Source organism: Gopherus evgoodei, chromosome 4 (genome assembly GCF_007399415.2).
Source record: "Gopherus evgoodei ecotype Sinaloan lineage chromosome 4, rGopEvg1_v1.p, whole genome shotgun sequence".
NCBI lineage: Eukaryota > Metazoa > Chordata > Testudines > Testudinidae > Gopherus > Gopherus evgoodei.
Window position 1 is genome coordinate 137,999,345 of NC_044325.1, and position 19,110 is coordinate 138,018,454.

Below are 19,110 nucleotides of genomic sequence, written 5' to 3' on the forward strand. Positions count from 1 at the left end.
CACATCTGCCAACCCAGGCAGTCTGGGCACTGCTGTCTTTCTGTATCATCTCTTACCTTTTGTTTTTCTATCCACTGCAAGCGGCTTTTTAGTTTCTGCGGTAAGCAACAGCTCATAAGGATGCTCCTCCTCTTCCTCAGCTGCACCTCCCCTGCTCTTCCTCTGCACCACAGAGGCCTAATGAAACACAGCATGCTGTAGTTGTCTGTTGAAGTCAGTGTCATTTACCCCTCTGGTATGCACGGAGCCCTCCTATATGCCATTGTTCTGACCACGGAATGTGCTGCAGAATCCACTCCTCTTCCAGAGAACTAATTCAGAAGCTGAGACTTTTTTAAAAATGAAAAACACCTTCCTCCACCCCTACACTGCTTTCTAGCTCTTACAGTTAGAAAAAAGCCTTTCAGACTGCCCAAGTCACTGATGTAGTGACGACTTGCTCAGTCTGCAGGCAGCCTGAAAAAATAGATGAGAAGTCCATCGTCATCCATTTTAAAGGGATGCTGACTCAGACTTCATGTTGCAAACTCGATTAGCAACCTTATTAATCATTTCACTATTAATTGAATACCTCATCAGTTAGCAAGTATAGTAGTCTCACAATCCTGAACTACCTCCTTCTCACAGTTTCCTGGGTGCCAAAAGTCACAATTAGCATTTTCAGTATCAAGTTCCAAAGCATGCTTCAAACTGAAAAGACCGGGAGCAATATAAATTTAACATCAAAGTAACAAAGGGTATTGAAGTATCAGAGGGGTAGCTGTGTTAGTCTGGATCTGTAAAAAGCGACAAGAGTCCTATGGCACCTTATAGACTAATAGATGTATTGGAGCATAAGCTTTCTTGGGTGAATACGCTCTTTGTCAGATGCATGCCAAATGCAAATGCAAACGAAAGGGTACTGAAGTGATTTTATTACTTATTTTCATATTCAAGAGATCTCTCTTTTTGTAATTAAATGCATCTGGAACAGCTGTAGAATCCCCAACCAACTGCACTGGAGGCCTTTGCGAAGCCTGCCAGTGGTGGTCTTCGAACACACTCAACCTCCCTGTCAGACAAGTTACCTTTTTTGATCCATTGCACCTCTAACACGAACGTATTAGAGACTAAGGCAGTGGTTCTCAACCTGCGGCCCAACCAACACACAAGCTGCGGCCCTGTGACATCCTCAGAGCCATACAGGTAGTATTGGATGCAGCCCATATAATATGTTGTGGGCCACATAAATAGGTTAAGAACCAGTGGACTAAGAGCAGTTAGCTCTATAGCAATGCACACCAAAGTACTGTGCTGTAACTGCCCCATGTGGGCACTGAAGGCACAAACTGCAAGGTTCCTGCTTTGCATCAGTATAGTCCTGTTTGAAGAGGACTACGTTCATGTGACCTAGTTTGCACCCTCAGTGTCCACATCAGGCAGATATAGCACAGCACACTGGTGCACATTGCTATTCACACCGCCAGTGGCTAAACTGCAGGGCCGTGTAGACATGCCCTTAGTCTGTATCAGGTTCAAACTAACTCAAAGCCTTACCGTGAAACTGAGTCAGGGGTTTGCTTAGCATGGTGGTGAACCTTAGCAAATTATTTGAGGAACATGCTCTGGGTATGTAACAAAACCAGGTAAAAAGCAACAAAAAGTCCTGTGGCACCTTATAAGACTAACAGATGTATTGGAGCATAAGCTTTCGCATGCGTCAACGAAGTGGGTATTCACCCGCGAAAGCTCATGTTCCAATATATCCGTTAGTCTATAAGGTGCCACAGGACTCTGTTGCTTTTTACAGATCCAGACTAACATAGCTACCCCTCTAATACTTAAAACCAGGTAAGTTTCCCAAGGGTTTGTATTTACATATGCATCTGCAGTCAAAACACTCTGATTCCCCTGAGCCCTAAATAAGGAAAGAAAGACTTTCAGTAATCGGCATGCACGAGCCTGGGCAGTCAGCACTCAGATCATAGGATTGGCTTCTCACTTCATGTTGAGAATAAGCCCACCAAAACTCATCCATATGCACCCAGTCTCACCCACCCATTTGCAATGTTCAGTCTGGTAGCTAAATTAATGACAAGAAAGTGACTTTTCCCTGGTTTAGACGCAGTGAATTCATGAGCACTGAATGGGGCTAACTGTGCTGGAAGGTTCACTGCTACTTTGCCTCCAAAGAATGAAAGCTTTAAAACAAAAAGAACGAGGAGTACTTGTGGCACCTGAGAGACCAACAAAAATTTGAGTATAAGCTTTCGTTGGCTACAGCCCACTTCATCAGATGCATGCAGTAGAAAATACAGTAGGAAGATGTTCATACATGTGGGGAGAGTGTGTGTGTGTGTGTGTGTGTGTGTGTGTGTGTGTGTGTGTGTGTGTGTGTGTGTGTGTGTGTGTGTGTGTGTGTGTGTGTGTGTATATATATATCTATATCTATCTTTCTACTGTATTTTCCACTGCATGAATCTGATGAAGTGGGCTGTAGCCAACGAAAGCTTATACTCAAATTTTTGTTGGTCTCTCAGATGTACTTATGCTCAAATAAATTTGTTAGTCTCTAAGGTGCCACAAGTCCTCCTGTTCTTTTTGCTGATACAGACTAACAAGGCTACCACTCTGAAGCCTTAAAACAGGAGCACGACAAGTAGCAGCTTTTGGAATGGCAAGTGTGCAGTATGCCATCTTCCTTTTTAAAAGAAAGGCATTTCTCCCTCCCACTGCTGCTAGAGCTATTAAGACCTTGCATGTTTTGTGGCAGTAGACCAGATATTTTATTTTTAAGCCAGCACACCCAATTTACTGTTATTTTCCCCAGTCTGTTGCAGCTCGGGGGGGTGGGGGGTGCTTTTCTATAAAGCTGAGAACCCTGTTGTGCTAGATGCTGTACAAACACAGAGAGGCAGATCCTGACTCTAAAAGTTTACAGTCTAAGGCAGGGGTCAGCAACCTTTCAGAAGTGGTGCGCCGAGTCTTCATTTATTCACTCTAATTTCAGGTTTCGCGTGCCAGTAATACATATTCATGTTTTTAGAAGGTCTCTTTCTAGAAGTCTATAATATATCACTAAACTATTGTTGTAAGTAAGTAAATAAGGTTTTAAAAACATTTAAGAAGCTTAATTTAAAATTAAATTAAAATGCAGAGCCCCCCAGACTAGTGGCCAGGACCCAGGCAGTGTGAGTGCCACTGAAAATTAGCTTGTGTGCTGCCTTCAGCACGCGTGCCATAAGTTGCCTACCCCTGGTCTAAGCTATGATGTGACTGCCTGTTACATTAAACTGACAGGATAGGATATTAACAGAATGGCCTGGACTAACAAGCCACAATTACTTAATGAGGGTTTCAAACCATGCAAGCACTCTACATAACTTACTGGTTGGACTATCCACACTGCTTCAAGTATAGCTGGATAGCTCCTCTCGATGGGAGCGGCTGGGCAGAGAACACACACTGATTGTTATTTTAACTAGGCTTTGCCTATTCATCGCACTGTCTGAGTAAGGGTCTCAGAAACCCTGAACTTTAAGACTTACACTTCTTCTCTGAGATAGGTATTTATATCCGTGCACAAACCACTGGGAATAGGTGGATCTTACACTGTCTCTGAAAGTCCAACACTGGCTCTGATGATTTTTTTTTTTTTTGGGTGAGGGGTGAACCTTACAAACCTAGGACATTCCACCCTCAGCAATTACTTGCACAAGACATTTGAATCTGTTTAACTGAAAGAAGACTGAGCCTATCCTATGCTATCTAACTTCCATCTAGACATGCACCAGGGATGGGCAGAATGAAATGCAAGTTAACATCACATCCATCATTAATGCACATGGTTCATTTCCCAAACTACATTAGACTGAGTAGGTAATCAACCCCTTATTCCGATTCATTAGGAGACACTGCCCAGTCGGTGTTTGAAAACACCCTGTCGAACATACTTAGCCCGATAAACATTGAACATTGCCAGATCTGGATGATTTCCTGTAATTCACCTCTTAATGGCCTGTGGCTACCTTTAGGATTTATTGCTTCAACTTAAAAACAAAAAAAACAGGTGGCTCTAATTCTGTCTCCCTCCCCCAGCCAGAGAACTACAGAATAGTGCTGGAATAATCACGTTTTGTTTGAAACTAATTGTATCTAAGCTTCCCATTTTGATTATGGGAGTAGTAAATAAAGGATGAACTGAAGTTTTGTTTGAGATTTCAGTCTCCTATCAGGCTACAGAGACAGAAGGGTTCTATTGATGGTGAAATAATTCACCCGTCAGATATGAACAATCAGCTATTCTGCATATAACTGCAAAACATCTTTCAATGGTGAAACTTATGGTGCATAAGTGAGGAACAACTGCTTACACTGTGCAGGTTGTCTCATGGGAACAGAATAAAAGGCTTTTTTGAAATGAAAGCTTGGCATTTATAGAGTGCAGTTAAAAATGATAATACCATAATATGTAATTCTCTCAGTCATGATTTTTTCCTGTCCCTAAAGTTATGGAAGGTTTTGAGGAGGTAGATGAGGATTCCGTGCTACATGTTTCAGTGAGACATTTAGAGAGTCTTCCTCGGGCATATTGTCCCAGCAGCTGCCCCTGTAGTGGACAGACCTGGCAGGGAGAACATATGCTGTGATATTACAATAAGGTAGGGATTCAATGGGCCCTGCTAAAAATCTTCTACAGCTACTGTATTAAAATCAACTGTATTAGGGCAACAAAAATGATTAGGAGGCTGGAGAACATGACTTACGAAGAGAGGCTGAGGGAACTGGGATTATTTAGTCTGCAGAAGAGAAGAGTGAGGGGGGATTTGATAGCTGCTTTCGACTACCTGAAGGGGGGTTTCCAAGAGGATGGAACTCAGCTGTTCTCAGTGGTGGCAGTTGACAGAACAAGGAGTAATGGTCTCAAGTTGCAGTGGGGGAGGTTCAGGGTTGGATATTAGGGAAAACTTTTTCACTAGGAGGGTGGTGAAGCACTGGAATGAGTTACCTAGGGAAGTGGTGGAATCTCCTTCCATAGAGGTTTTTAAGATCAGTCCTGACAAAGCCCTGGCTGGGATGATTTAGTTTGGGATTGGTCCTGCTTTGAGCAAGGGGTTGGACTAGATCTTCTGAGGTCCCTTCCAACCCTGATATTCTATGACTCTATGAAATAGCTCCACGATGACTTTTCAATTGCCTAATGGTATCACTTGGTTATTGATCAGATTCACTTTTAACTTGGTCAAGAGCACTCTACCATGAGGGCTACTATACATGCTACGATTCAATGTCAGCCATGACTTAATCCAGTCTGAATGGAAACATTCCATTTTTATCCTCAGTTCAAAACTAGGAATTCTCAAATTTAACACCCCCCTCCCAAAAAAAAAAAATTATCTTCAGGCAGAGATAAAGCATGGAAAATTTTATCCTGAAAGGTGACTTTCTGGGAAAGCATAAGTATAAGGAGCGGGAATAACCGTTTTAAAATGAAATGGTTTTATCATCTTATCTACAGTAATCAATAACAGAAAGCTACAATAATACAGTCGATTCATGGATATCACTGCAGTTGGTTTCAAAATCAACATGCCCCTGAGGAATCACTTTGTGCACACATCTGTTTGCCAGCAAGATTTTCCCCTAGCAGATCACGTTTCCACATCACCTTTAATGGAGGGGCAGTAAGAGCAAGTGTTTTGTGATTATGATCAAGATCACGTACATCTCCCTCCCTCCACTATTCTTATCTTTAAAAGCAGAGTTTCTGCTTTCAAATTACCAGGTGACCCCTTTCCCCAGCTTCCCACCACCACCAAAAGACAGGCATGTGGAAAGATTATGAAATTAATCTGAAAGACCATTTGTAATGGTAGCGAAACCCGTTCAACAGGCCATCATTAAACAATCTCATAAATTGATTTTACCCCACAATACCCCCAAACGTACTGCACAGTTCTACATGGGTTTTTTTTAAAAGCCAACATTTTCACTGACACCTTGCATATATATGCTGTACTCTAAACAGCAGCAGATCAAGATAACCAGATAAAAATTCAAATCCAAGTGTCTGGTGAACTGAGAGTCTGTTTGAGAGGAGGGAGGCAGAAAAGACAACTTGTATTTTTACATACATCTTACTTGAGGAATGCTTAAGATTTTTAGTGCAGCAGGAAATTAGCAAGGTTCTCTCGGGATGTTTATTACCTGTCAGAAGTCTCCAAGTACACATTTAAGGTGTTTTCCCATTTAAGTGCCTTCTGCAGAGCTTGTTCATCTGAAGCTCTGGGAATTTGGCAAAATGAGCAACAAGACAGACTGTAAACAACGGTCCAATGTGAATGTTCAAGTTTTGCAGCACGAAGTACCATATACAGACTAGACATCTGCAGCAGATTTCTTTCACACACACAATGGGCCAGATCCTCAGCTGGTATTAATCAGTTCAACTCCATGGAAGTCAGTGAAGTTACAACAATTTACATCACTCAAGTATCTGACTGGTAATTGAGAGCTAAGATGCAACATGATTTAGCAGCCTCGCATCTCTGCAGACCTGGATTCAAATTCAGGCTTCAGCATTAAATTAAAATATATTTAGTGGGTTCATGATAGTGGACAACTGTCCATATCAGAAAACCATTGCCTGATACAAAGTCTCTTCCTAAGGGAATTCCCAGTCAAATTCCATAAGGGAAGTTTCTATATCAAACTGCCAATAATATCACCCCACACAATGAATCCTTCACATTCAGATTCACAAGGGAGTTAAGATCATCATATTTGGCTCCTGCCGGGCCATTAAAACTCACCTTTAAACCACACATTCACCCACCCCTGCGAAAAGAAAGCACCCAATAAAGCCTGCATACCTCACATGAAGCACTGCGACCTAGCTTCTTCTCCACAGGCTCCTCCTCTTCATCAGGGGGTGGCTTGGCAGGAGGGGGTGGACGCTCTCTCTGCAGTTTAAAAGCCCACTGTCAATGGCTTTATTTTAAACTCCTTCCTTTCAGCCCCCTCTTATATGCTTAAAGGGAAATTCTATCCCCCTGATAAGACTTTTCAGAATAGAATGAAGGATAGCAAAAGGAGTCTGCCCTAAAGGCCAGGAGATTCCCAGCTGGGCTGGTGCCTATGCTCCTTCACAAGAGCACCCTCTGCCTCTGTGCTTCTTGGAGCTGCAAAGGATTAGTTCATGATTATGGTACAAGATGTGAGACAGGGAAAGCGCAGAGAGAATTTGTTTATGTTACTCATTAGCAGGAGTAAAGATGTACTGGAGAGGCGTGCTGAGTTATGAGAGAACACACGGGATATTAAGAGACTTAACTGGACCACATTCCTCACAACGCTACAAGGTTACTACTTGACAATTAAATAGCTCTAAAAATCCTGCCATATGCTCATCGTATTTGCACTGTATCTTGACTAATCTAGACACTCTCATGCTCTCTCCAGCAGCAGCAGCACCTACTGGCAAGCCCAGATGCAAAGTCACTTGCTCCAAATCCTGAGCAGATTTTGGGGGAACTCCAACAAGTTTCTGCTTTTCAGAGCACTTTTTTCCAATTTCATTCCAATTTGGCATACTTGACCTTCTGTGCAGGCTGCATGGGATGAGTTTAGCCTCAAAGCAGGCATTATTACAAAAAGAACCCATACATGGACCAAGTCTACTTGTAGCTGTGGTTCATGGCAGGATTCTGCTTTGGGTGTTTTATACTTGTACGAAGGGTCTAGCAGAAGTAGTTTTCCTAAACCTTGTTTTTTAGGTTGGTCTCACATCACTATTCCAGTAGCAGGTGTACTAGAGGAAAAAGAGGTTACACAGGTTCTCATTTTCAAACTATACAAAGCTGATTTCAGCATCCATCTAGCTGGTGAATTAATCCTTGCTGCTTTCCTTCTTGTCTGCTTTAACTCCCTGCCTTCAACCTCCCAATAAAAAACACTGGAGGAGACAACATACTATGAGCCAAGGTCCCACCCACCTCATGGCAAAAGGTGGCCACCAGTTACTAAAGCCCTAGCAGATGCAATTAACAGAAGGCTAGTTAGGCTGATTTATTTGAAAAAGACCTTCCAATGTAAGGCAGGAGGGATGGCTTAGTGGTTTGAGCATTGGCCTGCTAAACCCAGGGTTGAGAGTTCAATCCCTGAGGGGTACATTTAGGGATCAGGGGCAAAAATCTGTCTGGGGATTGGTCTTATTTTGAGCAGCAGATTGGACTAGATGACCTCCTGAGGTCTCTTCCAACCCTGGTATTCTATGACTACACACTTCACTTGCAAGGCTCCAGTGCCCCCCGCAGGATTCTGTCTACAAATGACATGCAGAACAAATTTGCTGCCAACAGCTGAAGCATCTGGGGAAATCAACTTTATTTTACCACTAGGCATTCAAAGGTGACTGGATTACACATCTTTTGGAGAGGGCAGAGGGCGAGAAGGGAGAAGAAAAATGTCACCCAATTAAGAGAATCATACTAGACTCCAAAAGTTTCCTTATAGCCAAGGACTTAAACCATAAACAAAAATATGTCCTGACAAAGTAAATGACTCTGTATAAAACCTCCTCAGCAGCCCAACACAGCACAAGAACCAGAGGTAACCCAATGCAATTAATAAACAGCAGATTTAAAACAAACATTCTTCTCTCAATCCACAGTCAGCCTGTGGAACTCCTTGCCAGGGGATGTTATGAAGGCCTACAGCATAACTAGGATATTTAAAAAAAAAAAAAAATCAACTAGATAAGTCCCTGAAAGATAAGTCCATCAATGGCTATTCGACAAAATGGCCCAGAATGCAACCCCATACTCTTAGTATCCCTAAACCTCTGACCACCAGAAGCTGGAACTGGATGACAGGGGATAGATGGCTTGATAAATTGCCCTGTTGTGTTCGTTCCTTCTGAACCATCTGCAACTGGCAACTATCAGAAGACAGGATACTGGGCTAAATGGACCATTGGTCTGGCCCAGCATGGCCAGACTCATCTTCTTACAGACTTGGACAAAAAGCAGACAGACATGATATAGAAGTGGTTACACGAGGGGAATACTATGGAGGCAACACACATATTCCACGCAGGAGAGGGAGGAAATCCCAGTCGCTCTAATCAAGCTTAGTGGTGGATCTAAAACTTATTTCCAACTGCGCTGCTGCGTACTCAGCCTGTAGCAAGTGTGGTAGTGTATGGGAACGGAGATAAATGCTTTCTATATTACTTAAAGAGACAGATAAAAACACACATGGCTACATACAGGCCTGATTGCTGCTGCCTTAAGACCTGTTGTCTCTGCTTCCTTATTCACAGAGTCTCTGTCTGAAGACCTCCCACTGGCCAGGCTGTCCAGCGAGTGGCAGGATGTCGCGTTGTATAAAGCTTCATAAGGACACTCCTCCTCTGGGTTCATTTCTAAGTCTATGATCAGTTCAGTCACTGCTTTCTCCACATCACCTGGAGGGAATGAAGAATGCTCCATCAATCACACTTTAAGAACTGCAAGAGCCTCACAAATCAGGACTACAAGCAAGCCACGTGGATAAAAATTGATGATTTGCAGAGGAAGAAAGTGGTTTCTTTTTAATTTAAATCAGTTATTTTGGATTTTGTTATTTAAATAATATGTTTTTCTATTTAAAAATAGACCTGTTTAAATTCAGATTTAATTTTAAACACAACATATGTTAAGGCCTAAACTTATCATAATTGTCAGAAATGTGAACCATGCTTTAATAAGAGAAGTTTATATATCTAAAATATTTAAGGCTATTTTGTTTAATAAAAATAATTTGTATGCTGTTGTATTTAATAAAATTCCAGTTATAATTCTAATGCAGCTAGACACAATCGTAAGTAAAAAAAATATCTAGTAAATAAGCAATAGATCATTCACCATTCTCTAACATACTAGAGGTGTAGAATTAATCATCTGAAATTAAGCTATAGAATTGCTCAAATGTATATATAGTATAACCCTCTCCATAGCAAAAAGATGTACCAAGTTTACTGTAAGGACTTTTTAGTTGTAAATCAACACGCTTTAATGGTTATATCAACCAATGAGAAGGTACCTTTCTTTAGAAATGTAACTGAAGCACAAAAGGAAAAGCTGATTAAAATTGATTATTTACATTGAGCTTTCCACTTGGTGATTTAAATCATGAAGAAATCTGAGCCCTTAGCAATGATATTTGAGAACTCATGGTAGGCAGGAGAGATCCCAGGGGACTCGTTAAGGGCAACTATGGTACCTATATATAAAAAGGGGAATAAGGAAAACCCATGGAATTATAATCCAGTCAATTTAACTTGGGTATCTGAAAAGATAATGGAGCAAATAATCAAGCAATCCATTTGTAAGCACCTAGAAGATAATCTGGCAATAAGAAATGGTCAACATGGATTTGTCAAGAACAAGTCGTGTCAAACCAACCTAATATCCATCTTTGACAGGGTAACAAGCCTTGTGATGGGGGAAAGCAGCAGATGTGATACATCTCAACTTCAGTACAGCTTTTGATATTGGCCCACATGACCGTCTCATCAACAAACTAGGGAAATATATAGTGGGTGCACAAATGATTGGAAAACCACACAGAGTAGTTATCAATGGTTCACAGTCAAGTTGGAAAAGCATATCGAGTGGAGTCCCAAAGGGATCTGTCCTGGGTTTGGTTCTCTTAAATATCTCCATAAATGATTTGGATAATGGCATAGAGAGTATACTTCTTGAGTGTACGGATAGGGTTGGGAGAGGAGGGGTTGCAAGCACTTTAAAGGACAAGAATAGAATTCACAATAATCTTGACCAACTGGAGAAATGGTCTGAAATAAACAGGACGAAATTCAGTAAGGACAAACACAAACTACTACACTAAGGAAGGAATAATCAATGGTACAAATAAATAATAGGAAATGACTGCCTAGGAAGGGGTACTGCAAAAAAGGATCTGGGAGTTATAGTGGATCACAAACTAACTGTGAGTCAACAATATGATACTGTTACAGAAATAAAGCAAATATCCTTCTGCCATGTATTAGCAGGAGTGTTGTAAACAAGACATGAGAAGTAGTTATCCCACTCAGCAGGTCTCAACTGGAATCCTGTGTTCAGTTCTGGGTATGTGGATAAATTAAAGCCCAGAGGAAAGCAGCAAAAATTATGAAAGGTCTAGAAAATGTGACATCTGAAGAAAGGTTGAAAAAACTGAATTTGTTTAGGCTAGAGAAGAGAAGACTGAGGGGGAACGTGGTAAGAATCAATATGTAAAAGGTGGTTATAAAGAGGAGGGTTCTCCTTAACCACTTAAGCCAGGACAAATAGTAATGGGCTTAAATTGCAGCAAAAGAGACTGAGGTTAGACATTAAGAGACATAAATGAAAGAGTAGTTAAACACTGGAAAAAGTTACTTAGGGAGGTGGTGGAATCTCCATCGCTGGAGGTTTTTAAGAATAAGTTCTCTACCCTACAGATGATTGTCTAAACATCTGTCAGGGACACTTTAGATAATACTTAGTCCTACCTGAGTGCAGGGGCTGGACTACATGACCTATTGAGTTCCCTTTCACGCCTACATTTCTATTTAAATTGCTGATTTAAATTGTTTCGATTTAAATCAACTAACCCTACAAGCAAGCAAGAGAAGCTGCCTAGCAATTGAATAAGAATCTAGGCTGCATGCACCACCGCTTAGATATCATGAAGCACACCCACACAAGAACCATACAAACTCATTAGGGGTTGCCCCGTTAGAGAACAGCTGCTGCCGTTTTCAGTTCAGTTTGGTGTCTTACCCACAAGGCTGCTCAAACCATGCTAGTAATAAGCCTTTTTTAACTTCACCAATGTTTAGCCTGGATTTGCTTGATCAGTGTTGGAGAAGGATTTTTTCCTCGGTTATAAAAATCTGTTCTATAGACCAGACAGTCTCCACCAGGGTTGTGTCTCACTACCACACACCTCTGGAATGCAACCAATCCTTTGGTACTCTCACTAAGGGAGGATGGGTCACATATATAGGAATGTACATGTATTTGCTCCCTCTGGATTTATGGAGACATCCACCCACCCCTATTACAGGGGCAAGAGATGGGAAACTTTATGCAAGTCAGATTTAAAGAACGAGGGGGTGGGAGGGAAGGGGAATCATTGGTTTCAGACTATTTGGCTTTCTTGGCACAAAGTACGACTTTTGGATTTATTATAACTGAACCCTGCCTCTTCTCTACTCAGAGCAGTGCAGTCATCAATAGATATCTGCACATACAACAAACATAAGCACTGCCTCCCAGACAGCAGACTTCATACCCTGTGGTATCCGGACTGCAGGTTCAGTGGCAGGAATGACAGGTGTTGGCGGAGCCTTCTCTGCCGCTTTTCTACTCTTCTTCTCAGTTGTGTGATCTGTGCAGGAAAGAGGAAAAAGCAACATTCAAATAGTGAGAAGCTCACCACTGGGGTTGCCACTTACCCAGGTTAGGCAGACAGTCCTGTTCCCTGGTTCAATATCATGCATGCCACATTCCCACTTTGTGGATCAGAATTAAGTGGCTATTCTGAAAGCTGCTGAGCTACATACTAAGACAGCTCAAAAGAAATCAAAGTGCAGGGTTAAATCTGGGAGCTCTACTCACACAAGAGGAGCAGATTACCCCTTTAATCACATGTCCAGGGAATAAAGACATTGAACTTCTGCAGAATGCCTTTCATCACAGAACTACAAAGTGCTTTACAGATCAACTAATTAAGATGCACACCCAAACTTATCAAGCAGATTACTATGTAGCTGTTTAGCGAGATACAACACTTGATCTGAGCTCCAAGGAGCCGAGAATACTACACGGAGAAGAGACAGTGTAGTTGTGTGGACCAACACAAGACAGTCAAGAGACAGTTTCTAGTCAGGGACCTATGATCACAAGCAAGACAGCTAGGGTAGAAATACCAAATTTAAAATGCCTGAAATTAGACACCTGAGTTTAAGTGTCTCACTCATGCCACTTAAGGCTTGAAAACTTTCAGCCTTTAAGCAGCCTTTGTTTCCCCATTTGTAAAAATGAGGACAGTATCTGGCAACTTCACAGGAGTAGCATGAAGTTTAATTAGTTCATGTTTGCAGAATGCTTTGAATCTATAAGACTCTACACAAATCATAGAATCATAGAATATCAGGGTTGGAAGGGATATCAGGAGATCTAGTCCAACTTCCTGCTCAAAGCAGGACAAATCCCCAGACTTTTTTTTTTAAACCCCAGTTCCCTAAATGGCCCCCTCAGGGATTGAACTCACAACTCTGGGTTTAGCAGGCCAAAGTATTACAAACAGTTACATGCAAGATGTGACAAACACCATATGCAACTGAAAGGAAATTTAAAGGAGAAAATATTACTCAAGTGGGACTCTAGCTAGGATGCCCCACTCTTGTGCAAAGAGTCAGAGGTCCTTTTATTCCCACAAGTAATCAAGACTTCTGTTTTAAGGATCATCTTCAAGACAGCACCTCCTAGAGCATCATGAGGAAACACTGGTGGGGAACACAGTCAATTACTCAGAAAAAAGTACCAACAGTTGAGGTAAAGCACTTGCATTCCTAGATGCTTAGAGCATTCCTAGATGCTTCCCTCCAAGGACTGGCCTGGCCTGAAGATGCTTAGCTTGTGATGTTTACTGGGATTACAAAACATGATCATATGGCTGCAGACCACATGTACATTTAGACAGAAAAATAAATATAAATAACTAGAAAACACTCATTTACCTTCAATGAGAGCTGCTATTTGTTGGCTTTTCTGAGAAGGAAGTTCCCTCACAATATCCAGAGCTGTCAGGCCTCGGTTATCTTTTATATTCACATCAATACCTAGAAGAGATAAAGGCAGGCAGGGTGAGAGAGCATTTTCACACTATCTTCAACAAAGCTCATTTCTTCTAACTGAGTCATGACTGATGCTCTTCTGGTCATTTTCTGGGCTGAGTTAAAGAAATTCTTCCTCCAAAGAGACCTAAGACCCAACTACCCAGAGAATACCTCTTCCATGAGTCACTCAGAGCAATGATTCTTCCACCGCTGGCTGATAAGAGAAAAATAGTGCCACCATACACCATTCCCTTATCACATGCTCCCGGTAAAGCCATCTCCAGGCTATTGTGTCAAAATGTCGTTCTCTCACCTGCAGCCAGCAATATTTGTACCACGTCGGTCTTGCCAAACAAAGCAGCCTCATGCAAAGCACTGCCCTTCTCAGTCTGTAAAAATTAAACAATATACCATGAGCCCAGATTGTGAACCGTAATCCTAAAACATTTTAGGGGTTTATATAAACAGAAAAAAAAAAAGTAGTTGCACACACAGAATGGGGACAAAAGCAACTCACGGCAACCAATACCTATTACTGGGGTCACACTGTGTGAGAAACTAATCTGCGGCATTAAGAGTTTGGGGTGGGAGGAAGGTTTAGCTTAACATGGGAGGGCCTCAGAATTATAAACAAAGTAAAAACTCTCCAAAGTTTATTTAGAGTGGGTGTTCTCCCATAGAAGGAAAGACAAATAAGACATACAAGTTTATTGCTGTGTTAACAATGAAGTCAGAAGTGGTTTGGTGGGAAGAGAACAAGTTCTCGCCACTCCTTTGGGGGACACATTTCACTGCTTTATATCTGCCCCAAGTGGGACCCTCCAACACAGCCAAGGACTGAATGGGAGACTGAGCTATTCTTATCCTTAAAGCAGAGTCCTCCAGGACAGAGGTCAAGAGAGGCTTGCCCTACCACTACAGTGCCTTTTCTATGGGGACGACTCCAGCCTCCCCAGCTGCTATCTGATCCCTTTCATTTGCACTAGAATCACACATGGATTGGCAAGATACCTGGTAGTTGCTATCCATGCCAGCATCTAGGAGGACATGGACTACAGCTTTATGTCCATTCCTAGCTGCCAGGTGCAGGGGGGTGTGTTTCTTAGTGTTGCAGCTTAAAAGATTGGGGTGAGCGTTCAGCAGCATCTTCACAACCTCCAGCCTTCCATAGAGCGCAGCCAGATCCAGAGGCGTCTCAAACTTGTTGTTGCGCATCGTGGGGTCCGTCAGCTCCTCCAGGAGAACCTTCACAACTTCCGTGTGGCCATACTGAGCAGCACAGTGCAGCGCGGTCTCATTGTCGTTATTCTGAAGGGTCATAAACACAGTGGCACTTCAGAAGATGGAAGAAATGAGCCCTTCTGTGCCTCACTCACAAAACCATTGAAGTTTAAATGTAAAAACAAGACAAACAGCCAGTAGTGGGGATGCAATACATCCTTTTTAACATAAAGAGCCCAGAGCAGTGTTTTGGTCACCTTCCTAATTTATCAGGCACAGGTAACCTTCATAAACTGACCAACCTGCCTAACAAAAGGCCCATAGAAAGCCTCAAAACACTCATCAACAGACCTTTGTGTTCTGAGCTATGGGAAGCAGTTGCTGTACACAGATATACATTGCTTTCAAAGCACTGAACACAAAAGCAAGAGGCCAAATTAAAAATTAGAGGACTGCCAAGTTTCTGTGGTTTGTCATTTACTTTGCAAGGTCTTGCAGGCAAGGTCCTGTCTTATCTATGAAGCATATAACACTCTTGGGCACCTAACAATAAGTAAATGCAAAATGTAACAAGCAAACCACAGTATAGATTCCATCTACAGTAACCTAATTGCCATTGTTTAAAATTTAAACTTCAATTGTTTTTAGAATTCAGTTATTTCTCCGATGACTGAGGTTTTGATTCTTTATAGCAGACATTCGGCTTTATTCTGAAACTTGTAAGCAGACTATTTTAGAAAGAGTGTGCAGTACGTTTAAATTATTGCATGCAAACGTGAATTTAGTGAGCAGCACAGCTAGATCACGGTGCCAATCAGACCTTCCCAGGCAAGGCCTTCAATTCAGCAGTGGGGAAGTGTCTAAGCCACAAGTGAATGCCTCTACAGTGAAAGCCTGATCCAATTAATACACACAGCATCTGTCAAGTTAAAAAAAGTCAGCAGTGCAGAATAACTATACGCAAGCAATCCAAAAGATTTTTCATTTTCAGGTGCAAAATATGTGTGAACACCTTCCCTGGATTTAAGCCAGTCTGCTTCCAACTCATAAGCTCCATTTAAAATTTCTAATTTTACCACTGTGTATAATATACAGAGGTATTTCTGTTTAAGAACATTCAAGTACTTACTAGCGTCTGCTTTGAGGCAAAACTTATTACAAACATGCTTTCTCTGCTGGTTTCAAAGCAGTTCTAACTGTGGTACAAAATGGTAATTTTAACTATACTTCCCTTTTTAAAAAAAAGGATAGCTATCTGTCTAGCTAGATTTCATTGCATATGGATTTCATTACAAAATGTTTCCATTTTGCTTTTTTTGTGTGAACGGTGTTTCGTGGATTACGATTTGCAGAGGAATGTCTCAATATTTTGCACCCATTTGCCATTGAAATAAGCTGTGAACTGGACAGGATCTACACGTGCTTTAATCCTACTAATGTGTTAAATCACAATCTAGAGATTACAAAACTCACGCATGCAAACTCCCACTGGTTTTTATCTGGTATTTGACTGCATCATTTTTCAGCCACATGAAATGCATAAGGAAAGTAGGGAGCTGTGGAGACAGCCTCTACAGTCATGACTCACTTATAAAAACAAACAGAACAAGGAAGTGAGAAGCCTCAACAGCCACATGCAGAAATAAGCAACATTTAGAAGAGAAATGTGTGGGAGATGCAGGGTCTCACTATTAGAGTACAAGTTTAACAGAGTCTAACAGCACAGGCTAAGCAGCCATAAAGAAAAAATGAGCACAGGGGAGACAGATCAGTGAATGCAAAGTGAAGAGGACATAAGATACACCTAAGGAAGAGGAGAGACTGAATTGCTAACAGTGGACACCTTGCACTCCTTATCTGTACATCTCAAAGCATTTACCATGATAGATAAGTAGCATTAGCCTCACTTTACAGACGGTGAAAACAGCAGTGCATAGGTGACATGCTCTACGTCACACAGCAATTCCATGTCGGAGCCAGGACTCGAACCCAGAAGTCCTGGGGGCAAGTTACACATCCTATCCACTGGACCATATAAAAGGGCCTGTCACTTCTAGTTTACTGTTTGGAATTCAACCCATCTCAGTAACAACTGAGCAACTTCTCCATGACAGTGAAATGATTTTGGTGGGTCTCAGAAGGCAAGTGCCCACATCACACAAACATTAAGTAATCTTCCCAATCTCTGCAGAATGGTGCGGAGACTGTTATGCTCACTCCTAGAGCGGATTTCTCCCAGCAGGTACAATGGTGGGACAGTATGTGCGGAAAATTCTCATTGCCAGAGACAGCATGAGCACAGAAAATTTCCACCATTAGAGCTGCCAGCCTAGAACCTGTCACCAGCACAAAACTCTCACCCCTCAAATAGATCCACACACCACAGCATGCATACAGAAGTGCATGTCTGTTGAAAGAGTGTTTCATAGATAGCTTTAAATAATTTTCTCTTAAGTATTCCATAGTTTCTCTACCTTCAGACAGCAATCAGGTCCAAAGAGGCGAGGGTCACAACTCTTTCCTTATGGAGAGATCGGAGGAGGCTCTGAAACTATGGATGGGACCCCAAAGCTTTTTCCTTTTCTAAGGGGTCACAGGATGAAACAGACTGTACTAACAGTATCTAAACCAAGTCTTTCTCCACCATTGAATGACAGCCAGAAGCTCCTATGAACTCAGTTGGATAGATGCTTGTCTCAGCAGCAGACAGTAAGAGCTAGTATCTTCATGGGTCTCCACTCCGACTAGTAGAAATGGGGGGTCACTATCCAGGTTTTCCATTGTACATGCACTCGAACTTTTGAGCCTAGATTGTAGAGCACATTACCTAGCATTGCATTTACCCTGAAATCACTTCCCTTATGTTAATAACAGAAGGTTATTAGGGTAAACACACACACACAGCAACCAACACCAAACATACAAAATCGGAAACCCACAAATGCACTGTGAGCAGCAGAGAAATGGACAAGAACTAGGAAAGCTATGAACACCCAACAGCCAAGGCAAGCACTGGAGCTATTCTGGGCAGAAGAGACTCACCTCCATTCCCCAAATCACCACCCTAAACGAGGCTGGGGAATGACAGAAGGGATGACACCCAGGTTACTCTGTGGTGGGAGAGAAAACTCCTTCCCAGGAGCCAGAGACAGTGAGACTTCATGTTTCAGACTTACTAGTCAAAGACAGATAAGAACAATGGAATCCTTAAGTAGGATCTGGGACAGCACTCCTGTAGAAATCCCACTACCGCCCCTCTTCACAGCAGTTGGGAATGGGGAGTTGGGAGGCAGAAGAGGAGAAAAGACTCAGCTTACGCATCAGTCTCTGGAGCTAGTAGGTGTCTGGTAAATTTTTTCAACACTGGTAACTACGCACCTACTTACTAGACCTGAATTCTATGCCTTCCACATACACAACACTTTGCACTGGAGCATTCAGTGCTAGCATTTCAACACACCTTAGATTGATTTTCCAAGTTCCCTCTCCTAACACATTATGTTGGGCTTTGTTGCTTTGTGCACTTCTAAGAAAAGAGCTCTCAGCCTACAAAACCCTGTGAAAACCCTCCGTGAAGGGCCCAACTATGCTCCTACTACTTCATGCACTCACTATAATAAATAAAATCTGAAACACACAGATGTCCCTCTAGCTGTGATTGCAGTCCCTGGCATCTCAAGATGAAAAAAGAAACACTTGCTAAGCAAAACTCAGACTACTTCTCCACTAAGCAATGTGCCATAACATTCCGATATAACAGGGTAGGGAAGTAGCCAGAAGCTGCAGTATCAGTTACAGAATCCCCATTCCACATAAGAGTCCATACTCCCCTGGCACTCCCACATAGGACTCCCATTAATGCTAATAGGAACTCCAAGCAGGGAACAGGATTGAACGGATTCTCCCATTTCTGCAGGTGCCCAACACGGCCAAACACAAACATTTCAGAAAAAGGATCTCCAGTTGTCTGACCATCTATTGGGTGGGTTCACTGTCTAGTTTTATTTTCAGACTCCAGGTGGCATGCTTTCACTTTTAGC

The 19,110-nt window shown here is 42.0% G+C and overlaps 1 protein-coding gene across 6 annotated transcripts in view; it reads right to left on the reverse strand.

Annotated features, from left to right (window-relative positions):
* ANKS1A (ankyrin repeat and sterile alpha motif domain containing 1A) overlaps positions 1-19,110 on the reverse strand; it is a 172,848-nt gene that overhangs the window by 96,900 nt on the left and 56,838 nt on the right. For all 6 annotated transcript variants that reach the window (XM_030561310.1, XM_030561317.1, XM_030561311.1 and 3 more), the window contains 7 exons: positions 14,861-15,157; positions 14,163-14,238; positions 13,751-13,852; positions 12,301-12,396; positions 9,249-9,445; positions 6,852-6,941; positions 57-177 (listed from right to left, as the gene is read on the reverse strand). In XM_030561310.1, the coding sequence (XP_030417170.1) occupies positions 57-177; positions 6,852-6,941; positions 9,249-9,445; positions 12,301-12,396; positions 13,751-13,852; positions 14,163-14,238; positions 14,861-15,157 (979 nt within the window). The remainder of the gene's footprint in view (positions 1-56; positions 178-6,851; positions 6,942-9,248; positions 9,446-12,300; positions 12,397-13,750; positions 13,853-14,162; positions 14,239-14,860; positions 15,158-19,110) is intronic.